The sequence below is a fragment of the Crocodylus siamensis genome, chromosome 4 (genome assembly GCF_052110815.1).
Source record: "Crocodylus siamensis isolate JL-2025a chromosome 4, ASM5211081v1, whole genome shotgun sequence".
Classification (NCBI taxonomy): domain Eukaryota; kingdom Metazoa; phylum Chordata; order Crocodylia; family Crocodylidae; genus Crocodylus; species Crocodylus siamensis.
This window is the reverse complement of record NC_143398.1, coordinates 125,103,280-125,116,996: the sequence shown is the minus strand read 5'-3', so window position 1 is coordinate 125,116,996 and position 13,717 is coordinate 125,103,280. Positions and strand designations below refer to the sequence as shown.

The window sequence follows — 13,717 nt, the reverse complement described above, 5'->3', positions numbered from 1 at the left end:
GAAGTTTCAGGAAATCGTTTATTTATAAGGTCTGCATAATCATTCATTCTAATCCCTCTCATACACCAACAGCCACAGAGTACCCTATGAAAACAAAAACCCTACAGAGGGCAGAGCAGGGAAAGGGAGACTGCCAATGACTTGGTCACTGCAGTGGCAATAAATGTATTGAATTGAAATATGCTCATACATTCCTATTAAGAGGACCCTGACTTCCTATACAGGAGGAAGGCAAAAGATACAAAAAAAATCCCACAGTCCTTGTCAACTTGACTTGCAGGAAGAAATCCTTCCTGAACCCAAATCTGGTAGTTGTTTGACTCTGCATGTGCCAGCAAGATCCACCAGCAAAATGACTGAGATGTATTAGCACATGTTAACCCTGACCAAACTTCAACCTCTAGCTGTGGTCAGTAATCAATAGTTCAGAGGAAATCAGGGACTAAATCCAAACGCTAAATGAAGGATTCATGAAGAAAAAGAATCTCTTCCTGGCCCCTATGGGCTACCAGCAGGAAGCAAGACATGGCATTACCTGAATCATGGCATCTCCCAAACATAGTTTCCTTTCAGCTCTGTCATGGCAATCCCAATAGCTGAATCAACATATGGCACATGCACTGATCAGTGCTTCAAGAACATCCCAATCCTATTAGCCATTTCATAACTCCATCTTGAAACAATTCAAACTCCTTTCCCTAATTACTTTATTCAAAAGACTATTCCAGAACTTTGCTCTTCTGACCACTAGCAGCCACTTTTTAAATTCCAGGACAAGTTTGTTTACAATCTGTTTGTAGCCATTTGATCTTGTGTCGATATTATTCTTAATTTAAATAGCTCTTCTCCCCCCTGGATATTCACCTAACACATGTAGATGTGCCCAGTAAGTACAAAAGTGCTTTGTTTAAACCTTTGTTTAAACTTGCAGCATTTTCAAAAAAACCAAAAAGCATTGATTTGGGTATCTGTTGTAATATGCCTGTATGGTAAGTTATGTTTATTTCAAGGTCAACATTTTTAAATTTGCCCCTCCCTTCCATGTGCTCAAAAAGCAGGGTCCGACCGTGTGGAGTGGGGTAGAAGGGAGCTACCTGATTCTCCAAGACTAATTTTCCCTGGAAGAAAATAAGAAGTGGAAGGGGGACAGATTAAAGGCAAACCTCCAATAATTAGATTCTATACCTGGAAAATTATAATAAATTTATAAATTTTGCACATATGGAATCTAATTAATGGGGGTCATCTTATATTCAGAGTCATCTTAGATTCAAGTAAATGTGGTATTATGGAGATGGGGAAAAAACATTGATTGATGAGTCCCAGTACCAGCTGGCCATTAAAAAACTATTTAAAAAAAAGTTATGTCACAGTTTTAAAATTCCTGGACATGTTTACATTGCTTTATGGTGCTTCTAGGGGCAGGAAGTGTGACTTATCCATGGCATATAATAGCTCTTGGAAAACAGACAGGAAGGCCTAAGAGCAGCAGTGAGCACGGAGAATGTATAGGAAATGTGACACAGTCATTGCAAAGAATGGTTCCCCCTAAGACAGCGAGAACCCCTGTGTTCAAGGTTTAAGTTTCCTCACCTAGTATGGATTCCAGTCGGCACAGTGCTGAATAACCTGATGGGCAGGGATCCTGGTTTTCCCTGATAACAAATTGCAAATTCTCTGATAAAAAAACCCAAATCCATGATAAAAATGAAAAGCCCCCAACTCCCCCCCTCGGCCCCCCCAGCCCTGCTGGTGCCCCTCACTGCTCCCCTCCCACAGGCCCCTGGCCCTGTTGATGCCTCTCATCCCCACCCACAGTTCCCTGCCAACCCCAGCCCTGCAAGAGGGGGCCCTCAGCTGCCAGGGCTATGGGGCCAGGGACTAGGGTCCGTAGCCTCCTGCCCCTGGCAGGAGGAAGTGGAGCCCAGCTCCCCTCCATCCACTGCCTGCTGCCTGCCTGCTGTGCGCTCAGGTAGGGGTGGGGCCGGCTCCCCACTGCTGCATGTACTGGGGGAGCAGAGGGAACCCATACCCTGCAGATCTGTGCATGGGGCAGGGGTGGGAGCAGGCTCAGGCTCCTGCCATGTGAGACACGGAACTGTTAGCACAAAGAATAAGAAAAGACAAGGTCGTAAGTGAAATAAAGATACTGGAAGGGGGAGAGGTTAAATGTGTATGAGACATGGACGATATAGATGTAGTAGTCAGAGATAGATTTTCAATTGAAAGGATGATAAAGCATACATGAGAGTATGAAGAAGTGATGGGGGCTAAGCTAAACAGATCAAAAAGCACCGTAAAGGGAGTGGGGAACTGGAGAGCCTTGGAGAAGTTGGGTCTTCAGATAAAAGATAGAGAAATCAGAGTGCTAGGGATCCTAATGGACACCAAAGAAAAAGGTAATATAGCATGGGAAAGGGTAATGGCAAGGCTACAGCAAATACTTTGGTTATGGTCCAGAAGGATGCTGTCCTTTGCTGGAAAAGTGGCAGTGGTTAAGGCTGTGCTACTGCTGATTATTCTATATACAGGAATTGTATTCCTGCTGACATGGCAACAGATAGCAAAAGTACAGAAGGAAGTATACATATTCTTCTGGAATGTCAAAAAACAAAGATTGGCTAGATCTGAAATGTACAAAACAAAAGAGTTTGAGGGAGGAGGCTGCCAGATTTGGGATTGTTCATCAGTGTGAAATATGTAAGTGCAGTATCAAAGGCTGTAATGGAGGGAGAGGGGAAAGCAGCGTGTATCACCCGATTTCATGCAGCTGCAGTTTTGAGGAAATATCAGACCACTTTGAGGAGTGTATGGGTGTGGCAACTGCTGATTCATTACATCAGGATGGATGTATACATTGGTATAAAATAGAGAAGGTAGGGCTGGAGGTCCTGAAGGATCATAAGAAATTGATGAAAGTGGTAAGGGAGAGAGACAGGATGATACTGTTGGGAAACTTTACAGAAGGATAAGCAAAGAAGGTGTGGGGAGCAGTGGCAGGTAAACAACTAAATGGGAAATAAGCCGACCTAGCGTGTGTGGTTGTAAGAAATACCTTTCCAATGAGAGAGGTGCAGCACAGATAGGGCTTGATGAGGTCATCAAGGAACCCAAGAGTGAGGTGTGGGGAAGAATAAATGGTAGGATGTGTTTTGGGTGTGTTCATATGTAAAGCAGGTGTGAGAAAGAGTTTGCCATTTTCTGAGTGTCATGGGAGATGGTACGATATGGATTCATACCAAAGGAACCAGAGGAAATGTTATTAAGGCTTTTATTAGCATCTGTTAAAATACTTTATGGAAAGTAAGAAACCTCTAGGTTTTTAAAGAATTGGCTTTCACTGAAAGAGAGTGCCTGAAGTTGGGGCTGTGTGAACTGAAAGTCAGCATCATTTGAGACAAGAAAGAGATTGGAGATGAAGAAGCAGAGAAGAAGTGGAGAAAGAAGGGCTGGGCACACTTGTTTCACTGAACCAGCAGTGAGCACTGATGAGAGGGGTGGAGAGTTGCAAGTGGTTACTGAGAATAATTTTCATGGGGTTCTGAATGAAGAAAAAGAGTTCTGTAAGGGGTTTCTTTTTTGTGGGTAGTTGATTAATGTTATTTAAAGGTTTAATACATTTAGCTGTATGTTTTGGATATGCAGTTGTTTTTGTGATACAAAGTTTTGGTAAAACAAGTATGCTAAAATGTGAAGCTTTGTAAGTGCAGGGTGATAAGTGTGTTTCTAATAAAATTTGTAAAAAAAAAAAAAAAGAAGAAGAAGAAAAAAATGGTTCCCATCAGTATGTTTTTCCCATATGGGCCATGTGTTTTAGAGACATGTTGGCTGCATTTAGTCAGCTTCATAGTTGGTTTCCATTTACTAAGCACATGCTGCTTTTGGCAGCTATGTAATGTTAGACAATGTATTTAATGAGGTTTCCTTGTATGTAACTATAATGTAACTATATGCTGACTGGGGGAAAACCTCATCTTGCATATGAGTAAATATGGTAATACTACTTTGTTAAGCTCCAGGCTTTTCAGGCTCCTGTGACCAGAATGCTTTTGCTGTGGTATCCTGACAGTATAATAGCTTCCAGGCTGTCTGTATTTGCCAAATTATTTTTCATTATGCCAACATCAGGATCCCCTTTTTTTGGAAAGCTTTGAATTGCCCTGAAGTCTTTTCTGATAAACCTAAACCCACTATTCTAGTGGATGAACCAGGAACTTTCCAAAATTATGGAAAAAGCAATGTCTTCCTCAGCACGTTTCCTTGAACTACCAATTCCTTTCTCTCCTGTTTAGGCAAAGTTTGCTGTCCTCCAAGCAGGCTGCCTAGACCAGGGATCAGCATTTTCATGCTTGTATCCAAGTCTGTGAGTGACTGTGAAGTTATAGCACTCTAGGCTTTCTAGCCTCTTGGCAAGTTGCCTGTTAGGATTTGGGGATCTAAAGATCCATTACATTTTCATTTCAAAGATCATTATAACTTCTTCCCATTCAAATAGTGGTGAAAATGTCTCATGGATTTAACTACTGGCAGAAGTTCCACTACCACCTGTGTCTAATACAAATGGGGTTTTGAAATACAGATCAAGATGGAAACAGTCAGAAGAGAGAGTTTTCAAATCTGAAAATGCTGTATCTCACTATTCATCACTACTAGGCTAAGTACAGACAGTCAAAAAGCCTGAGATTGAATCGATTCACTCTTTGCACAAAGCTGCACAAATGTATGAGTATCTGAAGAGTTGGCTAGTTCTGCACTATCTTCCTTTTGTCCCTCCCTCAGTGACTGTGTGCTAGAGGTGAATGACCTTTTTTTTTTGGAAGAACTTGCTTTGCTTTGGTAAGCTAAGATTGGCAGCCTTTACCTTCACAGACCACTTGTAAATGCACCTGCTCTTGGCTCAAAGGTCTTTCTCTGCACCACTGTATTGCTTTAGCACTGCAAACAACACAGAAGGCTGTGAGGTGTGCTGTACAGCACCATACCAATTAACTTCTCAAAAGTAGGGAGTGCATTGCATGAGCCTAGAGTCATAGAATGTTCCGCTGTGAACACTGTCTTCCCCCTTCCTTCAGATCCATTTCCATTTGTCAACATCCACTTTTAAGAACCACTGTTTAAGGCTTGTCAGAAATATTCAGGAAACAAACAGGGGCTTGTTCCTGCTCCAGACCTACAAGTTGTCAGCTAAGATTCCCCAGAGTTCTTGGATTTCAAAGTAAGTTGCAACCACTCCCTATCCATCCTGTGCTGGAAAGCTATCACAGCATGTTGCTGCTATTCCAGTTTCTGCCCCTTGAGGCAGGATAACTCTTTCACTGAGGACCAATTGCCTAGAAATAATTTGCTTCACTCAAGCCAAATCTTTAAATGGAATTTCTACAGGCGGAATCTGCAAGATACTGTTCCTGGCACTTATTAAGCAGCTAATAGCCATAATGAAATGCAAACTGATTATTAGCTCATCCACTGTCTTAGCTAAACCAGCTTTCTTGCCTAAATACTCAAAGTCCAATATTTCAAACCCAACTCTCTCAGTTTTTGGACAGGCACTTGTTCCCCAGTCACTGTTTCCATTTGAGGCCAAGAAAGTGGTTCTGTTTTGGCCCCAGCTCTCTGGCCTAATAACCATTAAGCATGATGCACTTAGGGCTCATCCTTGTATCACCATGCTGTGCCACTTTAGGTTGGTAACCCCATTTCCTGAAGGCTGAGGAGCAAAAGCCTGTGACACCTGTGACACTGGCCTGGCTTTAGGGGAGGATCCAGGGTGAATGTAGTTGTATACTCTTTTGATACCAGTTCCATTCAGACTTTTACAGCGACTGCCTAGGAGGGGCAGGCTGAGAGAGTTAATAGACTTCATGGCTCTTTATCATCTATTTGATTCCTACTAATCTCTCTTGACTCCACAGGTGCTAATGACCCTTTATCCTTTTTTATCAATATTGTTCCACTATTCAAGCTATTCTTTCTTCTGTAATTTTGTTGTCTGTTAGCCACCCCTGGTAAGATCTCTTATCTGTTTCACAGCCCCAGAGACTGTTTTTAGCTTTAGCTAAAAGGTGTGGTAATGTGTGGTAATAAAAATGACTGAGGATGGAGTATTGGAGGCACTGTGAGGATGCTCAAGGCTAGATTTTGTTTTATGAATCTGAATAAGGGAGGTACATTAAACTATAATGACCAAATGACTAATGAGAAAATATCTTTTGACAATTTTGACTATTTTTGACTAATTTATGATTTTTTAAACTTTATATATAGTCTACAAAATTAGTGCACTTTCTAAGAGTTATATTTGTTCTTGCTTTGATCTTAAACTGAATAAGAGATTGCTAGCTCCTCACTATATTAGAAGAACTTCTAGTTCCTCTTTAGCTGGAGAAAACTGTATTGTATTATAGATCCACCCATATCTGGTCTGTCTTCTTATTTAACTGCCCTTTTCAGGGCCAGTATTTTTTTCCCTCAGTACCAGAATATAAATGAACTGTTTTCCTTAACTTTTACATTACTATTTATTTTCCTCCTTCTACAGTCCTGATTTATCAGTGGCTCTAAACATTCCAAATTGTGATGAACTGGATTCAAATCCCCTTTTCCCTCAAACATTGTAGACAGGCAGGAAGGGCTTGTGGTGCTTCACTTTTTCTCATAGTAGTGGCTGCATTTTCTGATGCATTGCTGCAGAGAAAGTTTGTAGTCTTGCAAAGTCCTTTATAGCCTCCTTTTGCTGATCTTAATTTGCAAGTTCAAATCTGGCTCATTAATATCTGGGTTGGTGTTCCCAGAAACACAAGGCTCCACAAATCTTTTGCTAGTTCAATAACAGTCTCTTCTTTTTTGTTTTCTTCTATGTCTTATTTGGTTGCCTAGCTCAAACTGTTGGCTGGTTCCAGTAGTTTGCACTACATCTTGATAAGTCAGTCTCCCTTCTGCCCGTAGGTGCCTTGGTACCATCAGAGCTATGCCACTGGTTCTGACAAGGACATGCTTTCCTATCCGCTTATTTGTGCTATGCTGTTGAAGAGTTCCATCTCCACCATCCACACCTGTGTTTCAATGAAACTGAATCCAACCCAGAACAGTATTACACTATTACTACAGTAATAGTATTCTGATCCATCTCTTTGTTCAGTAGTCAAAGAAAATGACTTGGTAAATGCATACTCTTGTCACATGCCAGTATCACTTGCAATATGCAGTCTTCTTTGAGATCACGCTGAAGAGAAAGTTTATAATCCAAGCTACTCAGCAATTCCCTTTTCTCTCTGGCAGCAAATGCTCCTAACATCCCTGAGAGCTCTGGAACCATCTCCCTAGCCCTCCCCCCCCATCCTGGATGCCCCCAGTGAATTTCTGTGTCCTGGAATTCTGTGTTATACAGGGTCTAAATAGTCTTATCTCTGGAGAAGTAGTTGATTTCCTCACTAACAGTAGGATCATCCAACTCCCCAGCTCTCCCTACTGCTAAATCCATATCTAGATTTTATGACTAAGTATTTAAAGCAGCCTTGCTGACCCTAAGCACATACACAAATTAGGAGTCAGGCTCCTAAACTCATGAGATTGTCTTAAGAAAAGCATGAGGCTGTTTAATGTGTGGAGGGGGTCTTCTGATGTGCTTTCTGGCCTTTAAATCATTGAGGCTAGTTACAGACATTACACTTTGAGTGGTGTAAGTGATATGAGACTGGTCTATATCTGTAACAGAAGTTGAGCACACAAGACTTGTCTATAACCATACCAGAAGTTCGGCACACAGACTTAAAAACAACAGAACCCAGTCTAAGGTTTGTTCCTCTGAAAGGGCGAATGTGTGCTGTGTTTGTTCGCTATCCATGAAAACTGCTCTGCTTACAGAAAACCATGTAACTTGGATTGATTCTGCCTTGGACTTTTTGAATGTCTCTACCTAGCCTTAAAGTAATTTCTTCCCACTTTTTTCCCCTGCCATCTGAGAGCTTTCCCCACTGAAAACCAGGGTCCTCAGGTGATCCCATGCCTTCAGGAGCTGCAGCTTTAAGGGGGGGAAAAACTGAACTACCCTGAGCACTAGGAGAGTTGGCAACTCCCCTACCCACTTATCTCATTTAATTTGCAGTTGCAGTGTCGGATTGCAACTGGAATCACTGGAGAGGCACAAAATAACCCTGGCCCTGTATGAGTAGCAGGAGCTCTGAATAGTCCAGGAGATGTGCAGGCAGGAAGCAGCCCTGCAAGCCGCCACCCCCTGTGCACCCGCTGCTTTGCAGTGATTTGCAACGTGCAGGTCCCTGGCAGGTGCCTCCGTTTTTCTCGTTTCCATTGGGGGAGCAGGTAAATCATCCCGCTCCTGCGGGGCTCTCTGCGTTTCTCCCCGGGCAGGCATCTCCGGCCTCAACAGCAGCGGGTCGGATCACGTTGCCAGCCCTGTGCTCGTACCGGCTGGAGACAGGATTAAGGAGGAGGTTTGTGAGGTGCCAGCGGTAGTGAACGTGGGCTGCGCACACGCGTTAGCAGTCTCGGGGAAGGAGGAGGAGGAGGAGGAGGAAGCACGAAGCACCAGACACCCGGAGCCGCGGGCTAGCAGGGGGGAGCCAATAGCACTGCACTTCCCTCCCATGTCCTCCCCCCCGGGGAACCCACAGCCCTCTCCCGATCTGCCATCAGCAGCCTCCCACTGCAGAGGGAGGGATCTCTGTGGCGTCCAAAGGGATCCCGGGAAATAGCAGGGGAGCAGCCGCGGGCGGCGGGGGGTAGGGTGGGGGTGTCACCCCATAGATGTCGCTAGTTTGGAGCTTCTGGAAATAAACAGGGGAAGAAGGAAGGAAGGAAGGGGGAGAGTGAAAGAGATCTGGCTACATTTATTTCCGAAAGTACTCTTTAAGGCACAACATAAATTGAAAGAATAAAAGAGGGCCGGATGTATGAGAGGAGGGGGACAAATGATTCATGTGAGCTAGGAAGGAAAAATGTGAAATTCACATTTCACACTGTGAATGCAGTCTCTACAATCCAGTTTCAGACCCGGCTGGAGACTGCTCTCAGACTGTTAGGAAGCAGGGAGTGGAGAGAGCCTGGCGTGCCCGGAGAGGGAGATCTCAGTCTCCCGGCGGCACTTGGCACACGGGGGAAGAAAAGGACATATGTTTCAATGCAACATTGTGTTGCTTTCCAGACAGCTGATGTGCAAGTCCCATCCTGTCAAATCGAGATCCAGCCCGCCCCCTCCTCCTCCTTCCCAGGCGCTTGGCTGTTTTTCCCAGCGCCGGGTGACTGAAGCCTCGTCCTTCCTGCTGCGGGCTGTCTCCCCCACGCATCCCGGGAGCGGGCAGGCGCCCCCCGGCCAGCGGGAGGCTCGGGGGCGGGCTGCTGCCTCCCCGGCGGGAGGGAAACCTGCTCAGCTGACTGCCTGGCTGCTTGGAAGAGGGATCGCGGGGCCAAGCTGTTTTTCTTTTCCGGTCGCCTGGATCCGCTGTCCCCGCCTCCTCGCGCGTTGTGTCTCCTCTCCCCAAACCCCCCGTCTGGAGGCTGGATGGTACGCTCCGCACGTGAGCTGGGTGCTGGTCTGGCTGGCGACGCGCGTGCCCTGTGGCCAAACACTGAGCAGCGAGTGCAAAGTACCAGCCCGGAGTGCGGCTGGGAGCGGGAGGGAGGGGGGCACCGCACCGGTTCCCGCTTTCCCCGCAGCACAGGAGGGACGGAGCCTGCATGTGCACGGTTTGGCCCCGCAGCCTCGCAGCACCCCGCGGCAGCGCCAGCCCTCACCCAGCCGCGGTCCGACATGGATGAAGGACTGGTGCGCCTGCAAGAGAGGCAGTTGCTGGAGCACAGGGATTTTCTAGGGTAAGGAGCCAGCCAGCCCGCTCCCTCGCTTCTCTTCCCAGCCTCCCTCCTTCCTCGCCAAGCGCCCGCCTGCCTGCCGCACGCTGGCAAAGGCCGATCGGGCTGCACCGGGGGCTGATCCTTTCTTCCTTTCCAAGCCTCTGTGGATACGTGCAACAGTCTTGCACGTCTCTGCTCTCTGGAGCTGGTGCTACCTCTTCCTTTCCCCGCAGGGGTCCGTCATTCTGCTGCTACCGGGGTCCTCTTTCTTTTGCAGGCTGGACTACCCATCTCTCTATATGTGCAAGCCCAAAAGAGGCATGAAGAGGGATGAGAGCAAGGTAAGAACAAGTTTCACGATGCTCCTGGCTATGTGCTTCGCTGGGGTTCATTGATTTTTTTCGAGCCGGAGGATCTCTCTGCGATCCCTTCCAGCCTCACTTTCCTGTGAACTCCCACCCCCTCCTTCATTGTAAGCGGGCTGACCAGATCGGGCAGGGCTCTACCTTCCTCCTGCTCCTAGCGTGCGCTACATGTGGTTGGCACGGCATTTGTTTTTGTTTTGCTTGTCATCGCAAGTGTATCTAACGCTGGCCTTTTTCTTGCTTTGTGCCCATTAGGAAACGTACAAATTGCCCCACAGGTTGATAGAGAAGAAGAGGCGGGACAGAATTAACGAGTGCATTGCTCAGCTGAAAGATTTATTGCCCGAGCATCTGAAATTGACTGTAAGGTAGAGAGGGAGGCAGCGCGCCCTCCCCGCGCGGGGGGGCGGGGGGGAGGGAGGCGGGGGGACGGGACACGCGGGACCCGGCAGGCAAATGATCAAAAAGTGGAACCTCAAGGTTGGGAGGATATGAAAGTTGTGGGGGATCAAGCTTGAGGGGAATAAACCCTGGGGGGGGGATCAAGCTTATGGGGACTCTAACCTGGAGGGGATCAAATTTGAGGGGGATCAAACCTGGAGGATCAAACTTGAGGGGATTCATAGATATTAGGGTTGGAAGGGACCTCAGCAGATCATGGAGTCCGACCCCCTGCCCCAGGCAGGAAAGAGTGCTGGGATCAGATGACCCCAGCCAGGTGCTTATCCAGTCTCCTTTTAAAGACCCCCCCAAGGTAGGGGAGAGCACCACCTCCCTTGGAAACCCATTCCAGATTCTGGCAACCCTCACAGTAAAGAAGTTCTTCTTGAATCTAACTGGGGGGGGGGTCAAATTTAGGGGGGGATAAAACCTGAGGGGATCAAGCTTGAGGGGATCTAACCTGGGGTTCAAACCTGAGGGAATAAAATTTAAGGGGGATAAAAACTGGAGGTATTAAACTTGAGGGGATCTAACCTGGGGGGTGATCAAACATAAAGGGGGGCAAAAGCTGGAGGGGGGGATCAAGCTTGAGGGGATCAAACCTGGGGGCATTAAACTTGCAGAGGGGGGCAACTGTAAAGGCTTCCTGCTGAGGGGTATATCTGAGTTGGTAAGAGGCTGTGATGCCCCCACCCCGCAAGAAAACCTCTTGCTTCTCTGTACAACCAGCAGCTTTTCTATGACCCGAGTTGCCTGAAGTTAGGGCACAAAGCCACACAGGGGTGCTGCAAGTCACCAAGCCTCTCCCCCCCTTCCCTGCTTTGCAGACTCTGGGGCACTTGGAGAAAGCCGTCGTGTTGGAATTAACTTTGAAACACTTGAAAGCTTTAACGGCCTTGACGGAGCAGCAGCACCAGAAGATCCTCGCCTTGCAGACCGGTAGGGCGGGGCGGGGATGACACTGGGGGCTGGGACCCCCGGTGCCGGTGGTGATGGGGGGGCCGGGGCCCGCCGGATGAGCAGCGGCGCTGACCCCACTGTGTGCCCGCAGGGGAGCGGCCGCCCAAGTCCCCGGCGCAGGCCGACCTGGACGCGTTCCACTCAGGCTTCCAGACCTGCGCCAAGGAGGTGCTGCACTACCTGTCGCGCTTCGAGAGCTGGGCGGCGCGGGAGCAGCGCTGCGCCCAGCTCCTCAGCCACTTGCACGCCGTGTCCACGCAGTTCCTGCCCGGCCCCGCGCCGCCGCCCGCCGCGCCCCCCGGGCCGTCGCCGCCGCCGCCGCCGCCGCCGCGCTCGCCGGCTGGGCAGGCGCCGCCGCCGCAGCCCCACTGTGTGCCCGTCATCCAGCGGACTCACGCGGCCGAGCTGAGCGACACCGACACGGACAGCGGCTACGGCGGCGACAGCGAGGCGCGACCCGAGCGCCGCGCCGGCGTCCGCGTCAAGCAGGAGCCCGCGGCCGACGAGCCGCCGCCCGCCAAGCGCCTCAAGGCCGAGGGCGGCGGCCTCGGCGCGGAGCCCGCGGCCGCGCTGCTGCGCCCCGACGCCGCGCTGCTGGGCTCGCTGATGCCGCTGGGGCCGGCGGCCGCGCCCCTCTGCCTGCCCTTCTACTTCCTGTCGCCTTCGGCCGCCGCCGCCTACGTGCAGCCCTTCCTGGACAAGGGCCTGGACAAGTACATGTACCCCGCCGCCCCGCTGCCGCTGCCGCTGCCGTTGCCGCTGCTCTACCCCGGCCTCCCCGCCGCCGCCGCCTTCCCCTGCCTCTCCTCCGCGCTCGGCCCGGCAGACAAGGCGGGCGCCGCCGCCCCCGCCGCCGCGCTGCTGCCGCCCTTCGCCCCCGGGCCCGGCGCCGACACGGACCTCGCCTCAAGGGATGAGCCCGCCCGGGACAGCCCCTGAGGGCCGCGGCCGCGGCCGGGTAGGCAGCCGCAGCCCTCCTGGCACGCGCCCCCAGCAGCCCTTGCCCCCCAGGCTACAGAAGGCAAACACACACACACACGTGCATACACACACGTGCACACATTTGTGTCCATGGGCACATAACACATGCACACACATGTGCAAGGAGGTGCACACACATGCATACACCCACCTGTGCATTGCGTACACACCCCTACTGGTGCATACATACATGCATGCACCCCCCCAGTTGGTTGTTTCTTTTTTGTCCCCATCTCTTTCTTTTTGGTGTTCATTCCTGTCTCCCCATCTCCCCCCATCTTCCTCTGCTGTAAAAGCCCCTTTGCATTGACAGGCAAGGTTAGACCAACACAGCTACAAGCAACCCTTTGCATTGATGTGTTGCCTCCTTTCAGACTGCAGCGAAGCCAAGAGCAACTTGCTTAAGCCTTGAACTTTTCTCTCTACCTTCAGATCCTAAGTGTCAAGTGGAGGTTTAGGGGGGTGGAAACAGGTGGGCCAAAGGGAGCAGGCATTACCCCCGGTGCAGTGGAGGGGGGTGTGGGGAGGGCAGGGATGAGGGTGAAGAGGCCATGACGATGGCCACTTGGGAAATGCAAGCTCCTAATAATAAAAAAAGTGATGGGAATCAGCAAAGATCAGACTGTGTCCGGTCCGTATGGGAGAGAGCTTTCCCTTTGAGGCCTCTCCTGCTGCAAAGGGTTGAATTTGCTACTCATTTTTTTTTTTATGTTTGGCTTTATAAATGCACAGGTATGTTTTAAAAAAAAGAAAAGGAAAAAAATATAGTGTGGAGAGATTATACATTTTTCCCCTCTCTGAAGTAAATTAAATGTTGCACCTTATTTTGAACTGTTTTTTATAGTAGTGTCTCTCCTTCCACTTGGTAACTTGCACTTGTTTAGAGAGCCCTGGATTAGTGCTTTGTCGGGATGAGGGGGCGGGGAGGGGGAGGGGCGAGGGCAAGAGGAAGAGCAGGTGGCAGGATTTTATGCTATGCTAGCACTTTATTGAGAAATGGACTATGAATGAATTAACCTTGAGCCCAATCCTTCAGTGCCTTGTGCACCTCCAGTTGCCACTGGCTTCAGTGAGAGTTTTGGGTACGCAAGGGAAAGAGGATCAGATCCATTACATAATTTCTTTAGCTAAGGTCTGGTGGTATGGCAAGCGCATTTGTTCTC

The 13,717-nt window shown here is 49.0% G+C and overlaps 1 protein-coding gene across 2 annotated transcripts; it reads left to right on the top strand.

Annotated features, from left to right (window-relative positions):
- Positions 1-8,183: 8,183 nt before the first annotated feature.
- BHLHE41 (basic helix-loop-helix family member e41) lies at positions 8,184-13,390 on the top strand. 2 transcript variants are annotated; one of them, XM_090043671.1, is made up of 6 exons: positions 8,184-8,319; positions 9,161-9,828; positions 10,085-10,148; positions 10,428-10,535; positions 11,441-11,552; positions 11,665-13,390. In XM_090043671.1, the coding sequence occupies exons 2-6, from the start codon at positions 9,518-9,520 to the stop codon at positions 12,510-12,512; spliced, it is 1,443 nt and encodes a 480-aa protein (XP_089899797.1). In that variant the 5' UTR covers positions 8,184-8,319; positions 9,161-9,517; the 3' UTR covers positions 12,513-13,390. The 2 variants fall into 2 exon arrangements, with proteins under 2 accessions (XP_089899797.1, XP_089899795.1); XM_090043669.1 differs by lacking the exon at positions 8,184-8,319 and having other exon boundaries at positions 8,773-9,828.
- The last annotated feature ends 327 nt before the right edge of the window (positions 13,391-13,717 follow it).